This window comes from Colletes gigas, unplaced genomic scaffold (assembly GCF_013123115.1).
Source record: "Colletes gigas isolate AHSC1104 unplaced genomic scaffold, ASM1312311v1 Colletes_gigas_Sc00051, whole genome shotgun sequence".
NCBI classification, from domain to species: Eukaryota; Metazoa; Arthropoda; class Insecta; order Hymenoptera; family Colletidae; genus Colletes; species Colletes gigas.
In genome coordinates, this window is record NW_025106680.1 from 736,313 (window position 1) to 762,102 (window position 25,790).

Consider the following 25,790-nt stretch of genomic DNA (forward strand, 5'->3'; position numbering starts at 1 on the left):
CGAGTTTGCCTCGACGTGTTATCAGGATCGTGACGCGACTCGGATGGTCTTTGCGAGTGAAATGTTCCTTGCGAAGGCTTCAAGGCCGACGAGATACTGCCTCCTCTCACTTTCGTACCTCTCGCGAGCGTACTCGTACCGGTCCACGTCCACCAGTCCGCCTTTCTCCTCCCTCCATTTTGCTTTTTCTTCTTCGTTTCATTCTTTCTTGTCCACTAGCATGCCGCTAGCTCGTGCTCTCCCGACTCGTTCGTTTTCCTCGCCAACGCTCTCGACCAACCAGGGAACACTGCCAACCGTCAGATTTTTACAAAACCTTGCACGAATCTTCGTTGCTACGACCTATGAACTCTGCCCTTTTCCATTCTTGCAATTCCTGGACTCTCTCGAGGAAAGCATCCCTTATTTATTTCTACCTCTTAAATTGTGAAAGACTCTGCGCTCCTCTGAACGAGTAATCCAAGTTCTCACGGAAATTTTAGGAAGAAGACATTTTTTCTGATCTACAAAACGGTACAACTTTCGTTCAAATCGCAAACTTAGCGCTAGAGAACTCGTAAACATCTAGTAATTAATATCTTTTGTAATTCGAGAGTCACGTAGATACAAATAAACTGGATAACCCCCAGGAAAAGGTGCTTTCTCCTTCGAGGCAGGAAAGTAGCAACACGACATAGTTCTCTGGTTGAACCAACGAACATTTGTGCAAAGTTTCGTAAAACAAGTGGCGTCTGAGGTCTTTTGTAAGTGTTTGCATAGGTTGCTTTCCGATCCGCGCGTCGCCTTTGATAGACGAGGAGAGGCTGTTCGCCAGTTTGTCGCGGTTGGAAATTTGAATGGTCACGTTCGAGCACGGCGGAAAGACGGGAAAAGCATATGCCGTTGGTTGTTCACCGGTGCGACGAGGCGACAAAGTGGGACGGGGCGAGCGTGGTAGGAACGCTTCAAAAGTTTTTTGGGAGTGGTTGATGCGCGCGCGTTTCTTCGTCGCGAGATGTATAAAAGATGAGAATGCGAGAGTGCAGATGGAGCACGCCCTCGACATTCCAAAGCGGCCTGGAATTTCTCTTGCGTCCTACGATGCTCGTCGCGCGTATGCAAATACGCTTCGAGAAAAGTAATTTACGAGATAACGATCGACGCGCAACGATTCCTAGACTGGTCTAGTCAAGGTTACCGTATCGAGGACACGCACGGGGTGGCGTGGTGGCCGGATGAAAACTTCTGTAAAACTTTACGTGGTACGAACGAACGTCTGAACCTTATTTTTCGCAAATTTTATTGTCGTATTAATTTACATTTGTACAGCAAGTACCTCGAGAGTGTTCTGTGAGCGGCAGAGTCTTCTTCTATATACATGTAGTATTTTTCAGAGAGTGCTTTTCGATAAGGCAAACGATGTTGCGATCGACGCGATCCCGATTCAATGCCTTTTCGCGCGAAGACCGAGGGGGTCAGAGACGTTTCTAGTAATTACCGCGTTATTCGTGTGAGGGGGTGGTGTGGGAGGGAAAGAAATTCGTGTCGCTTCGACGGGATATCAACGAATTGGGGCATCGATCGCCGTAGCTGCGTTCGATTTATTTATTCCGCGTGGTTTAAAAGAAGCTGGGAAATTCGCGTTTCCCCGCGAACGATCTATCCTCTACGATAGGGCTTGGGTTTCACTTGGACCTCTTCCCGTTGGGTCTCCTCGACCTCCTCCTGCACTGGCTTGCTACCCCTGGTTCCACCGAACCTGCCGCGTCCCGACGACTTCGATTCCGTCGCGGTGCTGCTTTTGCTGCGACCGTTCGTAGTCGATCTAAAAGAAAGCAACGAATCGTTCGTTAAAGTACCTCGTCCTTTATGAGATCGCGTTCGTGCACGAGACCGTTCGATTACTTGGGTTTGGACGTCGTCGATTCCGAGGCGGATTGGCTGCCTGACGATTCTCGATGATTGTTCCCGACCTGAGCTCTCTTCTTCTTCAACGCATCCAACAGATCCTGATTCGATCTAGGGCAAAACATTTCTCTTTCGCGAGTGCCATCTTTACGGGCGTTAAACTATAGGGGCATCGAGGCGCAGTTACCTGAAAGGTCTGACCCCGCCGCGAACTTTCTTGGACGATTCCGTGGTGGTGGTGGGAACGTCTTCTTGCTGGTCCTGATTTTCATCGAGCTCCTCCTCGCCCTCTTCTTCCTCTAGCGGCTGCTCGACGGGCTTCGCCGTGGTCGATTGCGTCTGCAATTAACGGGACATCGTTTCCATTTCGTTACTTGCCACGTACATACACGGTGAACGCTTATGGCGATCCATACACGCACTCGTTAGATAATTACTTGTGTATTTGGTACTTTTCGATAAAATATACCTTTGCGTGTATGGATCGTCAGAGAGGGCAATTTAGTCTGTATGTACTTCTAAATGATTTTATTTAAATTCATAGCAGTGAACTATAAGTAGTTTACCATGCAGGTATCAAATATGATACATACGTTTGAAGGTATAATAGAAAGCTGTACTGAAAGTGAAACCATATGGCGAAGTTGTCGCGAACAGATTACACAGGAAGACGATTGACCAAATATGCGATAATTCTTCGAACTTATAGACTGCTTTGCGGGGCATTCATTAAAAATTTAATCGCGTGTTTCAGGCAAACCTTTAGTATCATTTACAACGATATTCTAGTCTAGTACTTTTAAAAGATCTTTGATTAGAATTCGTAATAATAATAGAGCTATGAGAGTTTTATAGCTCTATTAAAAGGTAGCGCCATTAAATTTTTTCTCTATTTACTGACAGTGAAACCATATAGCAAGGATATCACAATTAAATGACCCATTCATAGTCGAAGTTTATTGGACGCTTGTCTACAACTTTGGTCTACTGCCTTCTTTACGACTAAGATCAGGAAGAATAGTGCTTAATCCAATCTGCAGGCAAACTCTCGATAATCTTTTAATCGTGTGGTAATTGGTGTGATCAAACCTTTAGTAAACCTCTGCATGCATAGGTTATTTTAAACGATCATATAATGTAGTACTTTTGAAAAGTAAATTTTTATATTGCATCGTTTGTTATGCAGCTTTAAAAATACTTTTGGAAGGTTTGATTAATTAGATATCGATTACGTAGATAGCAACAGTAAGACATTCTAAGCTATCTGGAAAGTAAAATTATATGGCGAGGACGTCGCTGTTAGACGGTCCATTAATGTTTGAGGTTTACTGGAGCCTTGCTTACAAGTTTAATCCATTATCTTGTTCACGACAGACGGTTGATCGAATCTGCGGATAAATCTTCCAATAATCCTTTGCGTGTATAAGCTGCCTTAAAGGTTATTTATTGAAGGTTCACCCGCATGTTTAGTCGATCTTCTCTTTTAAAGAAGGACATCTCTTTCGTGGGAAAAATTGTTGACCAAGCTTGCGAAGCAAATCTCCGGTAAACTTGAACCGTGTACTGACTACTTAGAGGGTATCCTTTATACTAATTTATACTATAGGTTTTATAGGTTTTTATACTACAGGTGCCTAAATTCAGCGTAAAAAAAAAATTTCCAATCACACAGTATATTTTCGGTAAAGAATTTTTTTTTCGAAAGTGCGTAGAAATTCGGGAATGTGTCTAATGACGAAAAATGATTATAATTGACCCCTGCAACTGAAAATAATTTTTTTAGAACGATTTGAAATTTTTTAATTTAATTTTTTAATAACTTTTTAACAAAGCCTCAATCAACAAATTAATATTCTTAAAAAATTTTCCTAGGGGTGGCCGAACACCATGTATAGTTGTAGGGTATATTAACTATGATTTTATATTGTACTTAATGTCTGATAATTTAAATTGAATCTCTACTAACGTAAGCTATAAAATCGATGTCACATGCCCAAAAACAGTTACTACAAAGGCAAGCGTAACGCATAATGATTAAACGTTACTTCTTTATTGCAACGAACGGCAATACATGCTCTTAGTCGTCAAATTGTAAACATACAGCGACGATCAAATACTTTCAAACCGTTTCATATTTTACAAAACAAACATGATTCATCATAAATTTAACTTTTTGCACATCATGCTTAAGAATTACATAATTAGTATTATTTGAAGCAGTTCATATGCGTTTGTATGCTATATTATCGCTTCCAAGACAATAATCTACCGAGTCAAATAGACCCGAAAGGCACAAGTTTATTCTAACAAGTATCAGAACAGCAGGGTTAAACGGTTTACGCGCGCTGGTCTTTTTCCACGAGTAAGATAGTCGATCAAATGCAGGCAAATTTCCAACAAACTTCGACCGTGTGTGGTCCGTTTAAGCGACCCATGCGCGCGGAGATTTACGACTTGTTTGCTACGATTTCGTTCGACCCTCGCGAGTCCTTTTCACGAGAAAGACACTGGATCAAAGCTACGGGCGTATCTCCATTAAATCTCGACCGTGTTCGAGTTGCTCCAAAGCATGGAGAGCGAAGGAATTCAGGACTCACCGCGGCTGCACCCGCACCGCCAGTCGGTTTTCTCCCGACGTTCACTCGTCCTCTCGAAGATGACAATAGCCCACCCAGTCTTCCGGAAGCTGGTCTAGCCGGGGCCGGGGTCACCGGCGCTGCTGGCTCCTCCTCGTAATCGTACTCCTCCTCCGCTGATTTAGCCAGGGCTATCAGGCAACCGGCCGCCACCAATCTGCAACCAGCGGACACATTTTTGTTACGCGAACTAGTTCGTTCAACGCACGTGTACCCATAGAGTGAAAGAAACATCGGGCTTGACAAGAATCGAAAGTCGTATCGGGCGTTTAACTCACGTCTTGGGTATGGTCTGTGATTTAGAAATAATTACCGAACGCTGTCCGCGTTCACCTTAATCCACAATCTTTCTTGCTCTCTACTAAGTGTAAAACACAACTAGATAGCATCCAACACAAGTTCAACGAATCTTGATTCAATTTTTAAAAAACCGTGTAGATCGAAAGGTCAATTCAACTACTCTACAAACTTATAATTTATAATTAGAAAATTAAAATTTTATTTATATGTATAGCTATCTCAACTTTATCGTTCTTTAGGAATGTTTTCAAGGCGGATATTATTTAGTTTTTTAGTGGATCTCTTTGGTCAATTAAATCTCTTTCTAATTAGAAATGAAGACGAGAAACAAACAGTTTTATGCATCAATTTAATTTAAAAGTCGGTTCCACACCCCAACACAAGTTTCATCGTTATACAATAGTCTCGTGGGTTTACAAAGGCTAAGTAGAAATTGTTCGAAGCTGTTCGCGTTCTACTTGCTCCCGGTAGACATTTCCCCTAATCCGGCGTCGATCTTTCTTACGCTGTACAATACACGTATTCTCGTTTTCGTTGTACCGTTGCACGCAGAATCAACGAGGTCGAAAAGCGAAGATTTCGAGCGATAGTGAAAGGCAGTCGTGCACGCAAAGGATCGCTGCCAGCTAGGAAACACTTTCCTCCACAATTAATTCCAGCGGACCGAATAATCGACGGCAACAGGAAGTACGCGACAACGTCGGTCGGTTTCTCGGCCGAGGCGCGAACGAGTTTGTTTGGAGAAACGATCGTTGCACGAGAAGCTACGAAAGTATCGTGACTGCAACGCGCGAAGATGCATCCGTTTACATCCGTGTACGTTACGTGGATGGGATCAGACAACAACGCGTATTCGTGGCAATTTTGTTCTCGAATAATAATCTTATATGCACAGGAAGCGAACTTAATTATACAAATCGCGGAAATAACTAGAACGTGGCTGTAACGATTGCAATTTACGCGATTTGAAACAGCATCAAATGTATATAGAAATTTTTTAACATGCGAGGAATATATGAATTACTGATTAGTCAACTTGTTGCTCGTAAAAACAACGGGAAACGCGATCGATTTAAATACCTCGTGAGTGATTTGCTAGACGGGAAAATGTTTTGAACGACTATTTTATAGTTTCCTGAGTGACGTACGATACTGACAGGCATTTTGATTGCTTTGATTTTTTAACGAAATACGGAAGTCGCTTTCAGCTTTTTTTTTAAGCATCACAGAAATAGTGATTATGATCGTCTATGATCTGTTATCAAAATTCAAGGAACAGGTGTAGCGTAATCCTTATCCATATTTGGAGATGGCGAGGAAGGAATTAAACTTAACTTCAGAAAGGAACTGTTAATTTCGGCTTTTTCAAACACTGAAAATATCGAGGGACTGTAAATTTAAATTAATTAAGTTCGCCTTTATTTATTCACAATTGTGCATTACTTTTCAGACGATCCACGTAACACCATCTAGCGTTATGGCTGCGCGACCACTAGAAACTTATCGGGAAAGAGAAAGGAATATGTTTGGCATGCTGTGTTTCTTTCTACGTGATAATATGTAAGTGTAACATTTGTTTAATTGTTAATAGAGTAGCACGACATATTCCATACAAAAATAATACTATTTTGTTCGAGGAGGGGTCAGAAACAAACAATTCTAGATACATTGTTCAAACAGTAAATACAAATTTCATAATTGATTTAATGGCGAATACAACCGAAGCATAATATTGAAAGAAGATTCGTGATATTTAAATACTTCAACCTATTTACGATTTTTCACTAAAATAATATTCTTCGTGCTATTTTTACTTGCAACCAGTAACAAAATCTTATTTATCGAGACAATTGCTAAATTCTAACGAAATTTTGAAATTTTAATAGTTTGAAGAACTCCGACGTTAGAACATTTTATTGCCCGATCTACAAATCTTACACGTAGCTTTGCAGAAACATTTAAAAATTCTCTAGCGTAAAATTAATCAGCACGAAACTCCGAATCCTTTATTGGTCTAATTCAGAGTGTAAATATTGGTGGGGGGGAACGAGGCTGGAGAGGTACATTCTAGCTCGGTGTTATGGAAAGCGTCGAGAGGGCTGGTAATTCTGGGTCATGGCCCCTGGTGTGGTGCAGCCAGGGTGTAGATTCCCTGCTTACGCGATCTTGGGAATCTCATGATTATATCTCTGTGACGTCCACAGTGACGTTACGATCAGCCTTTATTTGCATCTTCTCCCATAAATCGTGAACATTCGAGCCCAAACTTTCGAACGGTGGTGTGTATGGTAAAATATACAAGTTGTTTTGTGAAATATTGCAATCGGTTCGAGCGTATGGCGAAACGCGCGTATCGCGCTCGCGTGCTGCCGCGAGGATCAAGATAGAAAACACTTTTCCTAACGGTGGAAGGCAACGAACCGGAGTATCTCGTAGCCGGCAAGAAATCCGTGCATTTTACTCTGCGAAATATTAGCTCGAGCGGAGGGGAGAGTATCGTCCGCAAAAAAGAGAAAAAAAAGGGATAAGCTTGCGAGTCGATGCGACACGGGACAAGCAAAACTCGTTTCCGATCGAGGGAAGGTCCGAGCGCCATTGCGAGCGACCGAGTTCCCGAAATACTTGACTCCGAAAGGTATGATTCGAGCTCGATTCCAACGCTTACGAGTGCAGTGTCGATTGCAGGACACTCCAATACACACATATATACAGGATGTAACTGAAAGGCATGATCAAACTTTGGGGAAACATTCCTTGCACTTTGCAAGAGCAGCGTTTCTACAGCGTTAATAAATCGTTTTCACAGTTCAAATATGGAAAGGTGCACTGAATTTTTGATAGGGTACGTATACCAGGAAGAACAATCGATTAATTACCAGGGAATACTTTTGTAATTGGACCACGATAGTCATTGCACTGTGAATTTGATGCATTTACGACGTATACAGGTATGAAAATGTATGCTAAACGTTTATAAGATATATGCAACTATGCAAAATGAGATATGTATATTCGTGCATTAATTTATTTTAAAGAATTCTGCACGCGTTGTACATGTGTTTTTCATATTAGCGTTCGCCATGATTGCGCCAAATTCGCAGTTTAATAACAATAATCATTGATTACCATTAGTGATATTTAAAATCAGTAATTCGTGAAATTCAATGAAAAATAAGCACAGCTTTCGCTAACTCTTTTTACCTTCTACATCAATGAAAAGTATAATCATTTCGTGATTGTTGATTAATGAATTGAGACGTATCTGACGATTACGCGATCTTTAATTGTTTGGTTCATTCATTAATTCTGATCACTGATTGCTGAATAATCGTTATCATTAATCATTGGTTCGATTAGACGGTAATTGATATCGTTGAACATTAATCAGATTACATTTTGCTCATCATCCATACACAGATACACAAGTTATAAAATGAGGCAGATGAATTTATCGACTCTTTTTTATACTCAACACTCCTGCCAATAGTTTTGAAAAAAATGTAGACTGAAACAATGAACGTTTGATTTACGATAATAAATCTAAATCTTAATTTTAGTTATTAGGGGTACTTAATAATTTTGTTTCGACTTGTCCTTGACGAAGACCAGTGACTAGACTCGGTTTATCGAGTAACGTTCTTAAAATCAAATTATTTAACTTGATTAAGTAACATTCAACGAACGTCAGGTGATTAAAATTAGAAACAATTTATCCGACAAAACGCAAGCGATATCTGCTGTTTATCGAGACTTGCATCAGAGTCATTACCTTTTTTATAGTTCGTATCAATGACCTTGAATCCATTATATATAGTTATACATTTACGTCACGTAAATGATTTAAAACTATTTTTACGAGATGAAGGACGTCGTAGAAGCTAATATGCTCCAAACTAATTTCAATAGACTTTCAACGCGGTATGCAAACAGTAGCACGTTCTTAACATTTCCAAGTGCCGACGAGAGCCACTCGTTGCTGTCACATTTACATACACTCTTATCCACTCGATACATAACTATCGAAAATTATAAGGAGACAAAGCATTTTCGATAAACGTGTTTTCGTATAATTGATCAATACAGATAAGAATTACGGTTTTTATTTTTTTTTTTTCAATAGGCAAAAGAAACTGTATAATACTAAGAATTGTAACTGAAATAGATATTTCAAGACATTTCGATGATGTTATTTTTCTTCTCCGAATGAATATCATATGCAGTCATATAAATTGTCTCATACTATCAGAATTAATTTATTTAACGCGTTATCTATCAAAAGATTTTCTCTTTTGTTCCGGACACCAAATTTCAGAACTAGCTTTTTTTGTACCAATCCTGCTAATAGATTACATAATTTTGCCGATAATCGCTCTAATTGTCTTGATTTTCTCTTCGATCTTTCGTCGGTTCGTTAATTTTTGCAAACTCTCTATCTACAAGGCTACCGTTTCTTAACGTATTAGTATTCAGATACTATCTATGTTGTCATGGAATTTTCGACACTATATTTTATTATTTAGGATTTCCAATAACTTCACTACATCGTACAACCGAGATTGAGTGAAAATGTGGGATAAAATTCTTTTCAAATTTCTAAACGTTCTACTATATCGAGATAATCAACTTTGTTGGGCGTTGACAGATATAAGATCTATCTAACGTATAAGTGGATTGGATTAATTAGTAAGACCCGATCTAGTGGATTTTTCTATGTAGAGTATCTAATTATCATAGTTTCGTAAATAAAAATAAGACAGCTACCTTCTATGATTGATTTTATTCAAGAAATTGATTAATATGCTGCACATGTTGCTGCCTACAGGACTGTGCTCGAGACTTACAATTAATAAAATGTACGCATATAGTTTACCGTAACGCAAAATGTTATTTCTCTCGATAATCAAAAGGTTAATGAAACCGATTTTATTGTATATTTTCCATTTATTTTTGTACCCATTTCTAAAATTAAAATTCCAGATAAAGTAATCTCAGAATGAAATAAAGTTACGTTGCATAGTAGGTATCTGAAATATAAATTTATTTAAGCTGCGATAGATCGAATAGAAAGGTGATTTAAATAATTCGACACGAATTAATAGGCGCGATAATTTGATTAAAGAGCTACAGGTTGCTGTCCACTACCCTACACGCGAAGCTCTAATTTGAACGTTCATAATTAAGTAGTTAAACATATACATATCTTTCGTTCGAAATAATTCAAAGTACAATCACTCGTAAAAGTATGTTGTGCTTTCTTATGACCAATACAAGTACAAACAAATTAAAAAGGAATGAAATAATACATCGTTGAACACTTACTTCTAATGAAATCGTACGACAAGGAATAAATGTGTATAATTTCTGAGTTAATTAGCCTTCTAACTTGAAAGTTAAATTGTAATTATTTTTATTAGAAATTTGCTATTTCAATCCCGTCAAGAATTGTTTCGTTCAATTAACAGTTACAATCAATTCATTTTTAAAATAAATTCAAACAATTTGGGACATTTTGACCATTTTCTAAATATCGCCAATCCCCTAGCACAGCACGTTTCCAGATACAAATAGCTTGTCATAATGTAGATCGTTCTTATTTACACTACATTCTATAGAATACTCAGTGCAATTTTATTCATTTTTTTTTCAAATATCTGGTGATCATCGACTCTGGATAATAGAAATTATCTCTTCAAACAAAACTATAATTAGAATCCTTTTTTAAATAAAAGATATCGTTACAGTAGCGAAGGTTTAGTAATTTTAATTTTGAAATCGATTAAATATGTAAAATTTATTAAATCTGTTGCACGCGTCGGGACGGATAGTTTGGCGAGTAACGGTATAAAATCCTTGGATGAGAAACGTCTTCGCGCGTGAAGGAGGGGGGATTCGTATAATCACGGAGCGATAATTACGTAGAATCGGCAGGGAAACCGGCATGCACCGGACAGCGAGCGTTACTCGCGCGTTTGCCGTTGTAGATCCGCGTACACCGGCTGGATTTTGACCTGTGACATTCACGTACGAAACTCACTTTCTCTGCTTGGCTCGTGCAACGCTACTCCCGGGATTGGCCGCGGCGATCCGTTACGACGGACGTCGGTCGTATATACGCGAATACGTGACGCGGCTAACAAATGTCACGAAAACTAGCCAGAACCCTCGACCCGTCGTCGCGGAATCGACGAATTCAAATTTTTCGAGCGTCTAGTGGTCGTTGAAACTCGTCGGCCTCGCCCCAACGTTCCCCGGAACAATCGCGTTCGACAAGCGATTTCGAAACTCGGATTTTCCTCGTACGATCGGCCAAGCTGAAATCGCTCGACGGATTCCACGGTCAACGGAATTGTTTCTTCTTGCTTTCTCGCGGCTGGCCTTTGCCGGTTTCTTGACGCAATTTCGTCTCGACGCGCGACCGCAATCGCGATTGTGTCATGGCGTCGCCACCATTATTCGTTTTCGTGGTTATCGGAGAAAAAAGCGCCGCCCGAAAGGCTTGGGGATCGAAGAAAAGAAAGAAATCGACGCAAGACCGCGTTTTAACCCTTCGCGAACTCCGTCGATCGCAACAAGTTGTAAATGCGATTCTTTTAAAACGATAATTGCTAACTTGAGTAATAATTGCAGTAAACGAGTGATCAAAGCGATGAAAGGGTTAAAATGGCGGTTGCGTAAGTCGTTCCTGGCGATTGTTTTCGCGTGTCTTTCGTCGGTTTGGTCCCCGAGTGGTAGCCGCGGCGCGACTCGCGATCGACTCGCGCTAGCATGTCGTCGGAATAATGTCAAGGAAAAGCAACGGTAACGGAGAAGGCGTCGCGACGTAATCAGTATTTTTCATCGGTGTCGATTAATTTCAACGCCGTTCGCGGAGTGGACGGTCGTCCGGAGCTGTTGGCTGCGTTTTCTAATCAATTTCCTGGTTGGGAACCGGGAACGGACGCCTGGCCAACAGCTACCAGGTTTGCATAACGCGCCTTTCTGCATCCTGTTATTACACGGACCGTTCGCCAGGCGCTCGCTTTTACGCCCCAGCATCTCTCTTCGAGTTCTTCGTTCGAACGAAATTTCCAACGATCCGGTTATGGAACGGCTTGCGACAGACACCACCGCTTGTAACGTTAGATAGAGTAAATACACCTTTCGATCGCGTACGAGGCCCCGATTGGCCTTGGATAGAGCAAAACGGTCACCGACTGTGCTCGCTGGGATCGTGTCCGTCGGTCACTCGCGGATTTATCGGGAAATATGCTACGCTGGATCGAAATCTTGCCCTAGGGGGAAACTCGTGCGATCGATAAGAACGATGGCCGATGCGTGATCGAGAGACGGAAACGTGTAAGATACTCACGCGAAGAGTGCGAACTTCATGGCGTGCGTTGGATGGCCGTGGACGTGGTGGGTGGTGTCGGTAGGCTTGCGGACGGAAACCTCTCGTCGCGGAAGCTGCCCTTCTGTGGCTGCAACGTGCAGTTGGAAACGGATCGACGGCCGACTGTTACCACGGGCGCGAACCCGCGAAGAATGAATATCGAGCGGTTGTAGAAGGAACCGAAAGCACACCACTGCAATCACGGAGGCTGTGTACTTTGGAGTGCCGAGTCGAGTTTCCCCTTCTCTCTATATATATGGCACTCTCACTCTGCCAGCAACCACCCGTGCCTGAGAACCCATCCACCTATCGTACGTGTGTGACTTTGATATATCCTTCGCGATACCCACCGTACGCCACGCGATACCCGGCGCCATTGTTCCCGTTCGCGGAATTCCGACCGAGCGAATCTTCAATTTCTCGCAACCGTTTACTTCAAGACCTCCAATCCCACTTCCATCCAACGGTGGCCTCCGTTTTCGATCACGAGGGAAAATCCCTTGGCCGGGCAACTTTACCGCGAATTGCGCGCGCGCGCGCGCGATCTACGTCCTTCGCGCAAAAAGTTGCGCGATCGCGTGCCAACGGTTCGCTAAAATCGGCGCGTCGGGTTTTAGAAAAGGGAATCGTCGGACGTTCTCTTTTTTCCCCCCTTTTTTTTTTAATTTTCTTTTACGAACGACTCCTCCTTTCCCTTTCGTTTCTCCCTTTTTTTTTCTCTCTCCGCCAGTGGTCGTCGTTGATATTTCGCGAAATTTACGACGCCATTAGGACCCGGGAGCCGTCTCCGGGACGTCTCCGTCGCGGTGCCGGTTAAATTATTGACCGAATTACAGGTTTCCCGCGTGTGGGTTTCGACCCGAGACGATCGAACCGATGCAAATTTCATGCTCGCGACTGGGTCGAATTTCGAGGCCGATCGATAACGCGCGCCCGACTGGACGAATCGAATCGAGCGAGCCGTCGATTCGATTCGATACCCCGGTCCCCCGAAACGACGCGAAACGCTCCGCTTTGGACGTGTTTTATAGTTAGATCGAGCGTAAGCGGTGAAAGTAAACGACGCGGATCTGGTACCTGGCTGTGGGCAAGAATGCCAAGCACCCTGGCTGGCCAACGTCTTGTCCTATCCTTGCCTCGATCCGTGAGACCGAACGACTAATCCCGAAAAATGGCCAACGTTTCCTCTCCTCGATAGATATATCTTTTTTTATTATTTTACGGCACTCACCATTGTCATATTTTACCACCTTCGCACATACGCGACGACTCGATTTTCTTATTCGAGCCCAGCAAAACTTGCGTGTGTGTAATTTCACTTATTTGTGAAAATCGTCAAAAATTAACAACGATTCAGATCAAAACTTTCATTATGAACAATTCTAAACTTCATACCTTACAAGACTTGATATTTATTTTCGTAATCTCGCTAAAATTTATGGGTCCTGTTCAAATTTATTTTCTTTAACGTTTCAACTTGAGAATTGTTTTAGTTCCATAGTGGAAAGTCTAGTCAAAATGTTAAATGATAGAACGTCTTAACATTGAGTTTGAGTCTAGTATGGTGTTACTTGGGCATCGTCCGGACATAAGTAGTCCTCTCTCCTTGCTTGTAGCGGAACTGGCTGGATAGAGTAGTCTAGCCCTCGCAAAGATCAGCAGTATGTTTCCTGTAGCGAGCAGACGCGAACGAATCAGTTCTTCCTTTCCAGTTTAATGTTGAATATAACGGAAAATACAGCTATTATTTTTGCCTGGAATTTGGAAACGTAGAAGAACCCGTTAAAAAATTTCTTAATGTCAGCTAAATTTACACCACATTGTACAGACCTATCTGTAAAGTTCTAAGAAACCTGCACATTGTCTATCTTGCTTCTCTGCAATATGCACTCGGTGGACATCTTGACTCTTACAGTATTTATAAGCATACATCAATTTTAATGTCCACCGGCCATCACGGTATATAGTAATGAAGTATCGCCATCATCGAAAGTACGTGTCGCAATGTCTGCAGCAATTTCGACGAGTTTTACGCCACTCGAAAGCGTTTTTTCGGTGTTATCTTCCACGCAAGAGAGTTTTAACTTTCATTATTGCTTTGATTATACACATCGATGCTACGCTCAAGTAGTCCTTTCCTGGAGAGTTCTTCAAAAACAGGCACGATCGCCGCAGCTACGTTTTTCGTACGAATGTTTGTTCACAATAAATATTCCACGGTCGTTCGTACGTTGCCAAGTGTACCCATGAATCAGTGCTCCGGATTTCATTTCCAGAAATTTTGTAAGAAATGCTGCCAAAGTTTTTTATTCTTTATAAAATCACTATTGTGACAAATACCAAGATCATAATATGAGATTGGTCGATTGATCGAAGCACATGACGACAAAGTAAGAATCTATGTTCTTCGTAAAATTAAAATTATCGTTGAGGGTTGGTTTTAGTTTTGAAGTTGTACACAAGAATAGTTTTAATGACATACGAGCTTGTAGGACGAGTATAGCAAAGTTTTATGCTGACATTGAAAACGAAACTATAATTCACTCATTCAATAGTTCAGACTTTCCTCCGGCTATCATTTTTCCCGAGTGACAGCATACTTTTCTCGCAAGAGGTGATTCAACAATGATGACGACACCAAACATAGTAATGCGAAGGTTTTTGCGTTCAAGGAACTTTTGGTCCCATTTGTCACGTAGTATACCTTAAAATTTATGCACCTTCTTTTAATCACCTTGTACATTCTGTTTAGATCACAACTATATTTTAACATTACTCTTTCCGTTTAAATTCATTAATGAGAAGATGTTCACTTTTATCAAGCCATTTTAGAAGAACTCTAATTTTTCTAAGTGAACCTTGTGATTCAAATAAATATATCGTTTCTGCTGTCAATTATTATAAGAATCGTTCGAATTTCTTGTTTGGTTCTATGCAATCGTTCGGGAGCGAATTACACTCAATTCTCTTTTTGCATGGTTGATACATTAGAATGAACACCGCGTAAAAAACACCGTGTAAAAAGAGACATATTTCTCGTGGCAAAATAGAGGATTTGTTCCGTAACTTTCAGAAACTGGATAAAAAGTAAGGACCGTTTGCAAAAGGACGAGTTCCACTACTAAACAACCTGAAATTTACATTTCAAAGCAACCCTGAACTAAACCACATACCCGATTTGTCACACTCAGCCTTTCAAGGAAACATATGTAAATGAGACAACTCTCGTTGCAACGTCGAGAAGCCAGAGAATACAAAGTATCGGCAAGTCATCGGTATTTCTTTAATAAATTGATGTGGGAGGTGGGACTCCAGCCACGTTGGCTCCCTTGTATCCGTCACTGGTATATAAAATTGCCAATCGGTCTCTATAAACGTGTTAATGTTTTCTATTTGGTTATCTTACATGCAATATACTGTTTGTCTTTTTACGTAGAAAGTAATGAAACGTCAAATTACGTATTTGATAAGTTCGATATCTGGTTTTACGGTTGTTGCCTTATTATGCTGTCTGTTATACTAACCGATTACAACTTTTGAACGGTCTGCATGGTTGGCTGCACAGTTTCTTAACCGTTTAGCGTATAAATTGTTACACTAACGTCCTCTACAAATCGATATATCGACTCATCGATCACGCGCTAGTTTTAAATATATTTATACACGTGCCGCGTATCTTAATGTAGCGCTATTTTATTTCATTTTTTAGATATCAGAACCAATACCCGAAGAACACCCAACGTGCGAAAACTTTAACACGCATGTTATAATACGGCTTTTCGTTCACATTAACACCGTTAATAACGACCATTTTTATATTTTGTTCGCGCGTCTAACTTAAGATCCACCAAAATGCCCAAATGTCCATTAGCCCAAACAAGATGGCGAGCAATAATTTGTGTTCTTAATACCAAAGAAGGTATACATGTATCTTCATACAATTTCTGATAAAGTTTTCTCGGAATCTTCTCCGCGAGCGTCGCGTTAAAAGTCAATAAATTTCCAGGAGGCTAAGAAAAGCGTTTCTCGATGGTTTTGCTCCCTAGGTGGAACGATTATCCTTGAAATTCCGCCGCATCGTCCGGAGAGGTAAAAGCCAACGTCGAGAAAAATTATTAGGGGGAAGGAGAAACCTACGAAGAGATGTTTATTCGGAGCCGCTCGGCCCGTCGCGCGATATAAAGAAACACCGTGTGTCTCTTTGTTCTCGGCGTTGAAACGAACTACGGGAGAATTTATTAGATACCTCGGAGCAGCTTTTTGCCGTCGATTAAGTCGGTCGTGACGGGATAATAATGGCCGGCAAATAAAGCGTTGCGCTCCATTCAGATCCGATAGAAAATTTAAAAAAATATTCGCGTGGTCGTGTATGTGATTTGTGCAACGACCTGTACAACCGTGAACGACCGTTTGACCGAATGCTAATCGACGCACGTCGTACATGCAACTCGCATTGCTCAGAAAAAAAGTCTGGCCAATCTGGATGCACGGTGCTCGCTATCGAGGGGAATGCAATATTTGAAAATGCAAAATTTTTAGGACCGAGATTTCTTTGGGATAAAATTCAACCCTTCTGTTTAGTTCGAGTCTGTACGACATGACAAACATTTTAAGTTTTTGATATAACTTAGAATTTTGTTAAGGAAATGAATTTTCTACCTGTCGATCAAAAGTTATTGAAACTAATTTCACAGGTCTGGAAATTAGTGGAAAATATTGAAGCGCAGAACTCAGTATGGTTTTCTTACTGAAAATTTCGACGGTACTTTTTGACCAACCTAGTATAGTCTAAATAAAATGATATTTGCGTTGAAGAAAGTAAGATTTAAAAAATATAAGTATGTTTGATTACATGTTTGAATAAAATATTTTATCCATTAATAAGATAAATATTATGTGTTCAAATGCTGGGACGTGTTCAAGTATTGGGCATTTTACTTGACATGTATACGTAGGATCGCGCTTGCCTTCCTTCCTTTGGTTCGTGAATGTAAGGACCACTTTGTTTACCGATAAAATCAATTCCAGGCAGGTCGCTCTTCGAGCTCCTCTCCAAGTCGTCGCGCTTGGAATGATATTCAGGATCTTCCGTGTGTAAATGTCAAGAGGTATTGCGGCAAGTACGATTACGCGTTGCACGTTTCAGCGCGCGATCGTCGCCCTGGGGTATCGGTGACTCTGTTGTATTGCGCGAAACAAATAATGCGAGATTCCCACCACCATTTACGGGACACCCACGCTCGAGGGATCTTCTCGATATTTACTGTGAAAAAATTAAGTTATTTTAGGATTTTATTTCTAGAAAACATTATTCGATATATCATTCCCAGTAAGTAATATTTATTCATGTTCAATCCTTGTGTCAATATCCTTTTTCATATTTCGCTGAACAATTTTGATGTTAGTGGAATATTGCAAGATCTCCCGGATATTCAATTTGCGCTTTAAAAATGGGAACTTTTGACTACAAGGCCTTCAGTATATTTATATGTTACTCAAATAATAAAATTTTAATTCTGTCGGATCGAAGATGATCGTGTTCAACTTGTTCAGATTGATCAAAGTCGCGTGATCTCGTCTCGGAGGATCCACCAAGCGTTACGTATCCATTTCGAAAAATCGGTTGACTTCGCGATCGTTAACGCGATCTAAACGCTGGTAAAACTCGTGCTGTCACCTCTCGGCGATCTATAGCAACGCTCGAAAGGATCTTTCTTGTCACGGATTTACCATCGCCGTAGGATCGATCTTTAGATCGGACCGCCAGCGCTCGCTTCGTTTTTCGTATTCTTCGGGAGTTCGTAAATTGCCTCACACTAAATTCACCTGATTTTGACATCCTCACTGTCGCGATCGAAAATAACCCCTTGTAAAAATTACTTTACAAATTTCGACTATACCCACTCTCCTTGAAATATAACATAAAACGAGTTGAGGAGAAAGAATACAATTTTTTTTATAGAAAGCTTCGTTTTCATGAAAATTGAGTTTAAAAGCATATGGGATCGAGTGCAATAGTGCGTTGAACGTCTGTATAAGTAGAAACAGCGAACAATGAACAGACGCGCCAGGTTCAATTTGTGTTTGAAATATACGTAATATGTAAGAAATACGCTATGAAATAAACAGTAAAATTAATAATACAAAATGGAAGTTTAAAAAGTAATGGGAGTTATATTATCATATACTAAAGGGAAATAGTTGTTATACGACGGATATGTGTAGACAAGTAAATGTAATAGGGATCGAGTGAAATTGGTGTTAATAGAATGATACCACAGCTTAGTACGGATTAAGGTACACGTATAGGCATAGAGGTAAGTGAGTGAGTAGAGTTTTGTATACAAGTCCACAAAGGTGGATTATTCGTTTAGGTTTCATAGATTTAATAAACAAAAGAGACATATGGTCTTATTTTTAAGTACAGTAAGAGAAACGATAGAAATAATAGGAGAAAAGGAACACAGGACATCAGATAACAGATTAGGAATACAACGACAGAGAGCAGAAGTTTTTGATCAGAGGAGAGAAGGTTTCTTTTCGACAGAAAAGCACAGTATACTGTGCAGTGTACATTAAGAGTCTCAGTTGCTGTTGGCGAATCTCTTAGGGAGGTTGAGTGGATTGCGTTTTTTTAATCCATGGTTATGATTACTCATATCCATCAAGCTTACTGCGTGCGGGTTCTTGTGGTTCGTGAGACGTGTATAATATTGCTTGCTATACTTGGTAATTTCTTCCTTTGCTGTTAGCATTCTTAGATCGTGGTGGATATATAATATATTTCGAAGTGTACGAAGAAATATCAAAGACAAGTCTAAGTGATTTTTACTGAAAGCTCTGTAGAATGTTAATATTTGAGGTACTGTCTAAGTCATTGGTAATTTGTTTCTAATTTTAGTCGAGAATGTTTGTAAAATTTTATGCTCCAGTATGAATTCACATTCCAAGTTGGAGAATAAAATTTTTTAAAGCCATTTGGTAAATTGTTGCTCGATCCTTCGCACATACAATCTCCTGCTGTACAATTCTCTTCTTTTACCGTTTATTTCAGTTTGTTTCACAAAATCTAATTTCTGAATTTATTTGTTAACGATAGCTTCTTCAAAAATTGTACTTCCTTTTATGTATTTGAAACTAGACAATACTATTTTTTTTAAATACGGAGTATAAATAGTAATTTTCACGGTTACTCATGGGCTTGATATAATTACTTAACTTACTATCTTTTTCATTCTATAAAATTTTTCTTACACATATTTCAAGCTCAATATAAATACCAAAAAGGAAACATAACTCACCATTCTCTCGATTATCCATATTTACAATAAAAAGTGTTTCAAAACAAAAGAACGGTAACTGAAAATTAGTACTTAATATAGTACTAAGCACCCGGGCAAGAACAGTTCAATTTTCGAACGATATCTTTTACGTTATTTCATAACCTCAAACTAGGTAACCTAGAAAACATACATTTTATATGTATTCGATCGTTTCCTTTTTAATTCGTTCGAATCGCTAAATTTCAAATCTGGCCCACCGTTTGGCGGGCCGAAGGTTTGTTGTTGGTTTCTGCCGAGCACTAGCGCCGCCCAGCGAGGTAGCCGAGACGAGAACTAACCTAGCCGAGGAGCTTGTCTGTCACTTGTTGCATCGCCGTCGTCGGCCTGACGTTCCTCGCTCGTTCGTTCGTTCGCTCCGGGCCCGGCGTGCTGTGCTCCTGTCGTCTTGGTCCACACGCTCGCGGTCTTTCGCTTTCCTCGTTACGTTTTACTCGCGTCTCGGTCCGTTCTTCAAATCGTCTCGGTCGATCTTGGCGCAGGCTGCTCGGGAGAAAGATTGTGCGCGCTACAGGACTCGCCGGAATCAGTGTTTTTCGTGCCGTTGGACCGCAAGATCCTTGATCCTCGGAAGTTCCTCGTGATTTCCAGCCACCCTGTCCCTGCGTCACGCACAGCTCTTCACGATGGTGAGTACATTAACCAAGATCCTATCGAGCAGAAAGAACATCGGGTACAATTGAAATTTGATCGGGTACGTCGAATATTATTCCCGAAGCTCGTTCGATTCGTCACGGCGTTACGTCTGGCGGGTAATTTTGAATCGCTCGGCGTGTTTTAATTCGCGATGCCACGCTACAGTATCCTAGCGACCGTCTCTCGGTCCCGTTCGATGCAAGTTGGTTCGCGCGGAAAGATAAAAGAATGGATGATACGACAGGTTGATCGTATTCACGGTAAAACCCGTTGCTCCTCTCGCGACGCCTTGTAGTAGGAATACAATGGCTGCGTGCATAAGAGAGGCGCGAGCGTGCGTGCGTGTGTGCGTACGTGTGTGCATGCTCCTGCGAAAGAAATTCGGCTCTCTCGGCGTGCTTATCGTTATCGTTCCTTCTTATCGACGGAAAATCCCTGAGAAGAATACTCGTCGGGGACGATACCAACGTGATTTTCGTCGCGTTCTCTCGCGCGAACGAAATTTTCCTCGATACCCCAGCGACTCGCAGAACTCGTGTCTCCTTATCTATCGGCGATTCCGAGTTTCTCTCGACGGTCCTTTGTTTCCTGGTCTCGGTCCGCGAACGCGATGGACGATGCCCGGGCTCCGGACCACGTCCATTTCTCGCTCTCCCTTTCTCTCGCCATTATAGCTTCTTCTCGTTCTGCTCCTTCTCCGTTTCCGTCTCGAGCGTTCTCTCGAAAACCAGTTTCCAGCTGTCAGCGTCCAGTTTCTCGTACGCCGCGATATACATGCACGTATACAGGCGCACACGTCCGCGAGGATATATGCAATAATTTTTCGCCTCTCCCGTGCACACGCTCGCACGATCGCCGCGGTCCCGGCTGACCCACGGTAACCTCGTGCCACCGTTCGCAATTGCATTTCCAATATTCCCTTTTTTCGATATTTTTCGCTCCTTCTGTCCACCGTACGAATTTCGTCGGTCCCAAGGACGATAGATCGTCGCGCCGGTTCTCCGTGACCGTAAACCGTCGTTGATCGCACGAAACGAAATGGAACAGGAGCCGTACAGTTTACGCCTGGAGAAAAACGAAACTCGCCTTCGACCGAAATAATTTTCTCCCCTAACGAAAGCAGAAGGGCGCGCGTCTAGACGAAAATAAGCGGACGCGAGACACGCAGTAAAGCCAAGGCGGTCCCGATGCTTTGCGTTACCGAATTCATTCATAGAACCGAGACGGACGAACCGCCGACAGGAAGAGATTCGTGAGCGAGCGAGAGGGTGGGCCGATTCAACCGTCGAGGCTTAAATTCGTCGTCGTCCCTGGTCCTACTACGAGATTTTCCACGGCTATCTACGATCCTCGTGTTTACTCGTCTCTGTTTGGTTTTCTTCGTTGGAAACGGATCCTCCGCGGGTTCCTCGGAATCGGGAAAATAAATGGATCGACCCGGGACATTGGCGTACTCGGAAATTTAAGAAACCATCCAACGACCTTAAAATAATTTTTTTTAACAAAGAATATTTTTATCAAAATACACGTATATTAAATGGAAGCGACTCGAAACAGTCGCGTACTCAGAAATTTAAAGAACCATCCAACGACCTTAAAATAATTTTTTTTAACAAAGAAAATTTTTATCAAAACACGTATAGTTTGTCTAAATATGGTCATGTTTGGAATTATTTTTATCGTAAGAACCATATCTGTCTGTTAATATTTTTTTAAATTTCATTTTTCGTAAATATTGTTTTTTAACCGAACGATAGACTGGCTTATTCGATTTTATAATCGGCGTTGTTATAGTAAACGAAACGTTAAGGAAAAGGTGATTTTTCTTCTAGAATACACTCGATATTCTTGCTTTGCGAAACACGAGGATTATGTATTCCGAGAAACTTTTGTTCTCCTTTCTGTTTGACTGTCCGCCGTTCTTTGCTCGATAACACGATTCCGATGAATGACCAAAGGACGACGACTTCTTTTATCTAAAAATTTCCATGAACGAGCGAGACGAAATTCTTATCGACTGCACGAAGGAGAAACGCGGCGACGTTTTCCTGGCACAGTCTTCGCCAGCGATAAAAACTAATTTTCCAACTTCGGTGCTCGAAATGCAGCTGGTTATTATGTGTGTCGTTTGAACGACTGAACTTTGCCAGATTTTATTTTCGAAGGGAGCAAAGGAACGATGTAAATTTTTCGGACGTAAATAAATTTAATATCTTTCGTTTTACGTGCCACGGTAAACGAGATACAAAACTCGAACGTATGACCTGTTTAAATGCGACGTTATTAATTTATGAAATTAAATACGATGGGGAAAATGTACGTTTGTCTTGCTGCGTGTACAAAAATTTGAATGCTTTAAAATTGTTTGTATTTCCGGGTGGGGGGTGGGAGTGGAATTGCTTCTGTGCACCTTCCCCTTTCATTGCTTTGAGAAGACCTCGGTCGAGGGGAGCTCTTTCACCTTTTGCTGCCTCGACCAACAGTTTGGAGGCATTCGATGAAAGTAGCGATGGCATCGAAAACGTTGCAACGAATTTTCGTTTGTACAAGTGCTATTTTAAATTCATTATACATAGGAGGTCAAGCTTATATAAAAATAAAATACAAATAAATTGTAGTTTCTACTTAAGCTATTGATTATGAGAAATTAACTCATTCAGGTATTACAGAGCTAGGATAACCGAGTCTATTATTCTGAACTGTTTGTATAAAATGTTCTATAACCGAGAACTTCACGTATTAATATTGTTATTATTTGCTTTACTTGCACGATTCCTCGGTCAAGTTACCTACAACGACTTAGTGTAAATGTATGCATAGGGATAATTGATGATAATGTAGGCGGACCTGTTTTCTATGATGGGAGATTAACGGGATCGGTGCTATGTTAATTTCTTGAGTAATTAATTGGACGAGTTATTGAGAGAAGTTTTCTTTAGACGTGCAGGCTTGCACGATGATTCAAGGTGTCCAAGCATTTCCCGAGAAGGTGAACAAGTGCACCTTACTTGGGTTCAAAAAATGACTATAACTCCGGAACAAGGTCAAACAGAGCACATGTTTATGACAACATTTTTCATTGCTTGCCCCCAATCCCTGAAGTTTACCCCACATGTTACGATACAGTCCACGTCATGGATTCTCAAAGTGTAGGTCACGGTCCCACTGGTGGATCGCTGGTCACTTTAAATATTAATATTAAACGATATTGTTCCTTCAAACCTTCGTTTAAAACAAAACTACAACTGTATCCTTTAATCACTAGAAAATAACATTAAAATACTTGTGTATACCCTAAACTTAATAGTTTCGATACTTTGCATAGATTTCTGTCTATGACAACGTTGTTTGATTGCTTTGAAGTCAAAAAAAGTTTCGAATACTTCGCTAGAAGCGGTTCAAACGGTAGGTGTTAGATAGGAAGTGTGGATTATCGTCCCTGAAACTTCTTCCCTTGGCGTTGATTTTCGAAAATCGTCGGCTCGTTACGAGGAACTGCGCTCTTTTGGGAAAAAGTATGCGAAGAAGCAGATGGTCGTAGGCGCGTGGGATCAGGTCAAATTCTCGTGGGACCGGGGTTTTGCCCTAAACTGCAGGCTCGTCGATTCCCTCGAGGGACATTCCTCCGCAGGTATTGACTGGGAAATATCCATGTATACCTGCGTGTCTTCTTCGCGTTTGCCCTTCGCAGAATTTACGATGCTTTTACCGTGGATGGCCGTGTTCAAGTTCTGCTCGACGTCGAAAGCTTTCTCGTCACACCGGGTCTCCGTGAAAAATACGAGCTCGTGAAAACTCTCGCGAACATTTACACGGTATCTCCATAATTAACTGGCCGAGCAGTTTCGTGGAAGATTGATAATATAATGAACTTATCTCTGATATCAAACTATTGGCATTTAAAACGCTTGAACAATATTTTCGAAAATATTAAAGAATATTCGAGGCGAACATTTAGGGGTTACAAGGTCCTTTAGTTTTTCATTGAAGATCGTTTCGAGATCATTTTGTTTTCTAATAGTGTCTCGATGCACTGCAATTTGAAAACGTTCTGAAGTTTGTCCGTTTATTTTAAGAACACTTCTTGTATCTATAAGGGAACACGAAACTCGACATCGAGAAGAAACAGACGGGACGAGCGCATACCCGTAGCCAGGGACACGCGTTACGCCGTGCATTATGTAACGAGCGTTTTTTCCGCGTAATTGCACATTTTAACTCCATAAATATTAATGAAGAGGCGAAGAAACGAAGCTCGTCTAGACAACCGTGCCCCGAACCGTTAATCGGGACACCCAGAGAAACTCGCCAGCGACGTATCCATTTTTGTTTTCCCGCTCGAATCGACAATCAGAGACCATTGGGCAGAACTGTCGTTCGAAAGGAGCCGCGGTCGATCAGGGATGATTTATCGATAACGCGCTATCTCATCGACGCAATGATCCCATTTGGTATTCGTCGAACGATAAATATTTCTTTTTGCAATATATTTATCAAACTCGTTAGAAACAAAGCTTGGGTTGTATTAAAATCAATATCTAACGTGGTCGTGACAAACATTTATTATTCGTGATCGACGTTTATGGATCATCTTCGAAACTATCGAAAAGGACTGATCCAAATTCACGAAATAAGTTTCAACTGACAGAAAAAATTATTATTATAATAAAACATACTGCATTTATAGTTACGAGCAATGCATGTTACGGACGAGAAAGTAGAAGTCTATTAAAGGAAGATGACTATTTTTAGATTTTATTGCTCGGTATCGGAACAGTATTGATTAATGACGATTCCGAAAATGACATTGTCTCACGAACGTAGCATAAATTCATACGCGAGTTCTTTATGCGAGCATTATCGCCATTTTCAAACGACAGAGAACGTTATTCAAATGTACGAACGTATTGATCAAAGATACTATTCGCTGTTCGTCGAATGTTCGTGCGCTTTGATGTGTAATCGTTTATCGACAGCGTACGGGAAATAATCGTAGTTAGGAGAATGTCGAATATTCGCCATTAATCATTCGTCTGCACTACTAGGTATCTGTATTTGCCAAATGATGAACGTTCGTTATTCGTCATTCGACCAATATCGAATACGCGGTACCGGATTAAAACGATCGACGATCGGTCGTGAGAGACGTTCTGGTTTGTATAAGTTTCGGTTCGGAAATGATTACATTTCAAGTGGACGGGCCTCGTGCAAGCTAATATGCTTTCAATTTACTTTAACGGGCTCTTGATACGATGTCTAAACGACAGATAAAATGTTATCGTTTCCAAGTATCGTGCAATAAGTGAATATTGTACAGTTTGATGAAAATAGTAAGAAAATCAATAAGAATGAACGCGTTAAAGTGTTACACGGTGTTTAACATAAATTCTTCGAATTTACAAATTATAGGGTGCCTCGTTTTTTATTATGAATTGATTATATTCTTCAACCAATTCAACAGCCCTATCTACCACGTCGTTGACCACTTTTAATTTCTTTACCATCTGTACACACACTATTTTGTTATGCATTGGACTACCCTAGTGTACGTATGTGATGCATGGGGATACGTGTAGATAATTAAAAATTGATGAATATTCTCATGCATTTTTTTTCTTTGTG

General features: G+C 40.9%; 2 protein-coding genes across 2 annotated transcripts in view; one reads left to right on the top strand and one right to left on the bottom strand.

Annotated features, from left to right (window-relative positions):
• Window positions 1–1,289: 1,289 nt before the first annotated feature.
• Window positions 1,290–12,395, bottom strand: LOC122403399 (nucleolin-like). Its single transcript, XM_043406902.1, has 5 exons — window positions 12,172–12,395; window positions 4,485–4,680; window positions 2,075–2,226; window positions 1,885–1,998; window positions 1,290–1,804 (listed from the first exon to the last, which is right to left on the bottom strand). Exons 1-5 carry the CDS (start codon window positions 12,189–12,191, stop codon window positions 1,639–1,641), a joined length of 648 nt encoding a protein of 215 aa, XP_043262837.1. The 5' UTR covers window positions 12,192–12,395; the 3' UTR covers window positions 1,290–1,638.
• LOC122403398 overlaps window positions 6,287–25,790 on the top strand; it is a 201,573-nt gene continuing 182,069 nt past the window's right edge. Inside the window, exon 1 of the mRNA XM_043406900.1 lies at window positions 6,287–6,383. The gene's annotated coding sequence lies outside the window, so the exon portion shown is untranslated. The remainder of the gene's footprint in view (window positions 6,384–25,790) is intronic.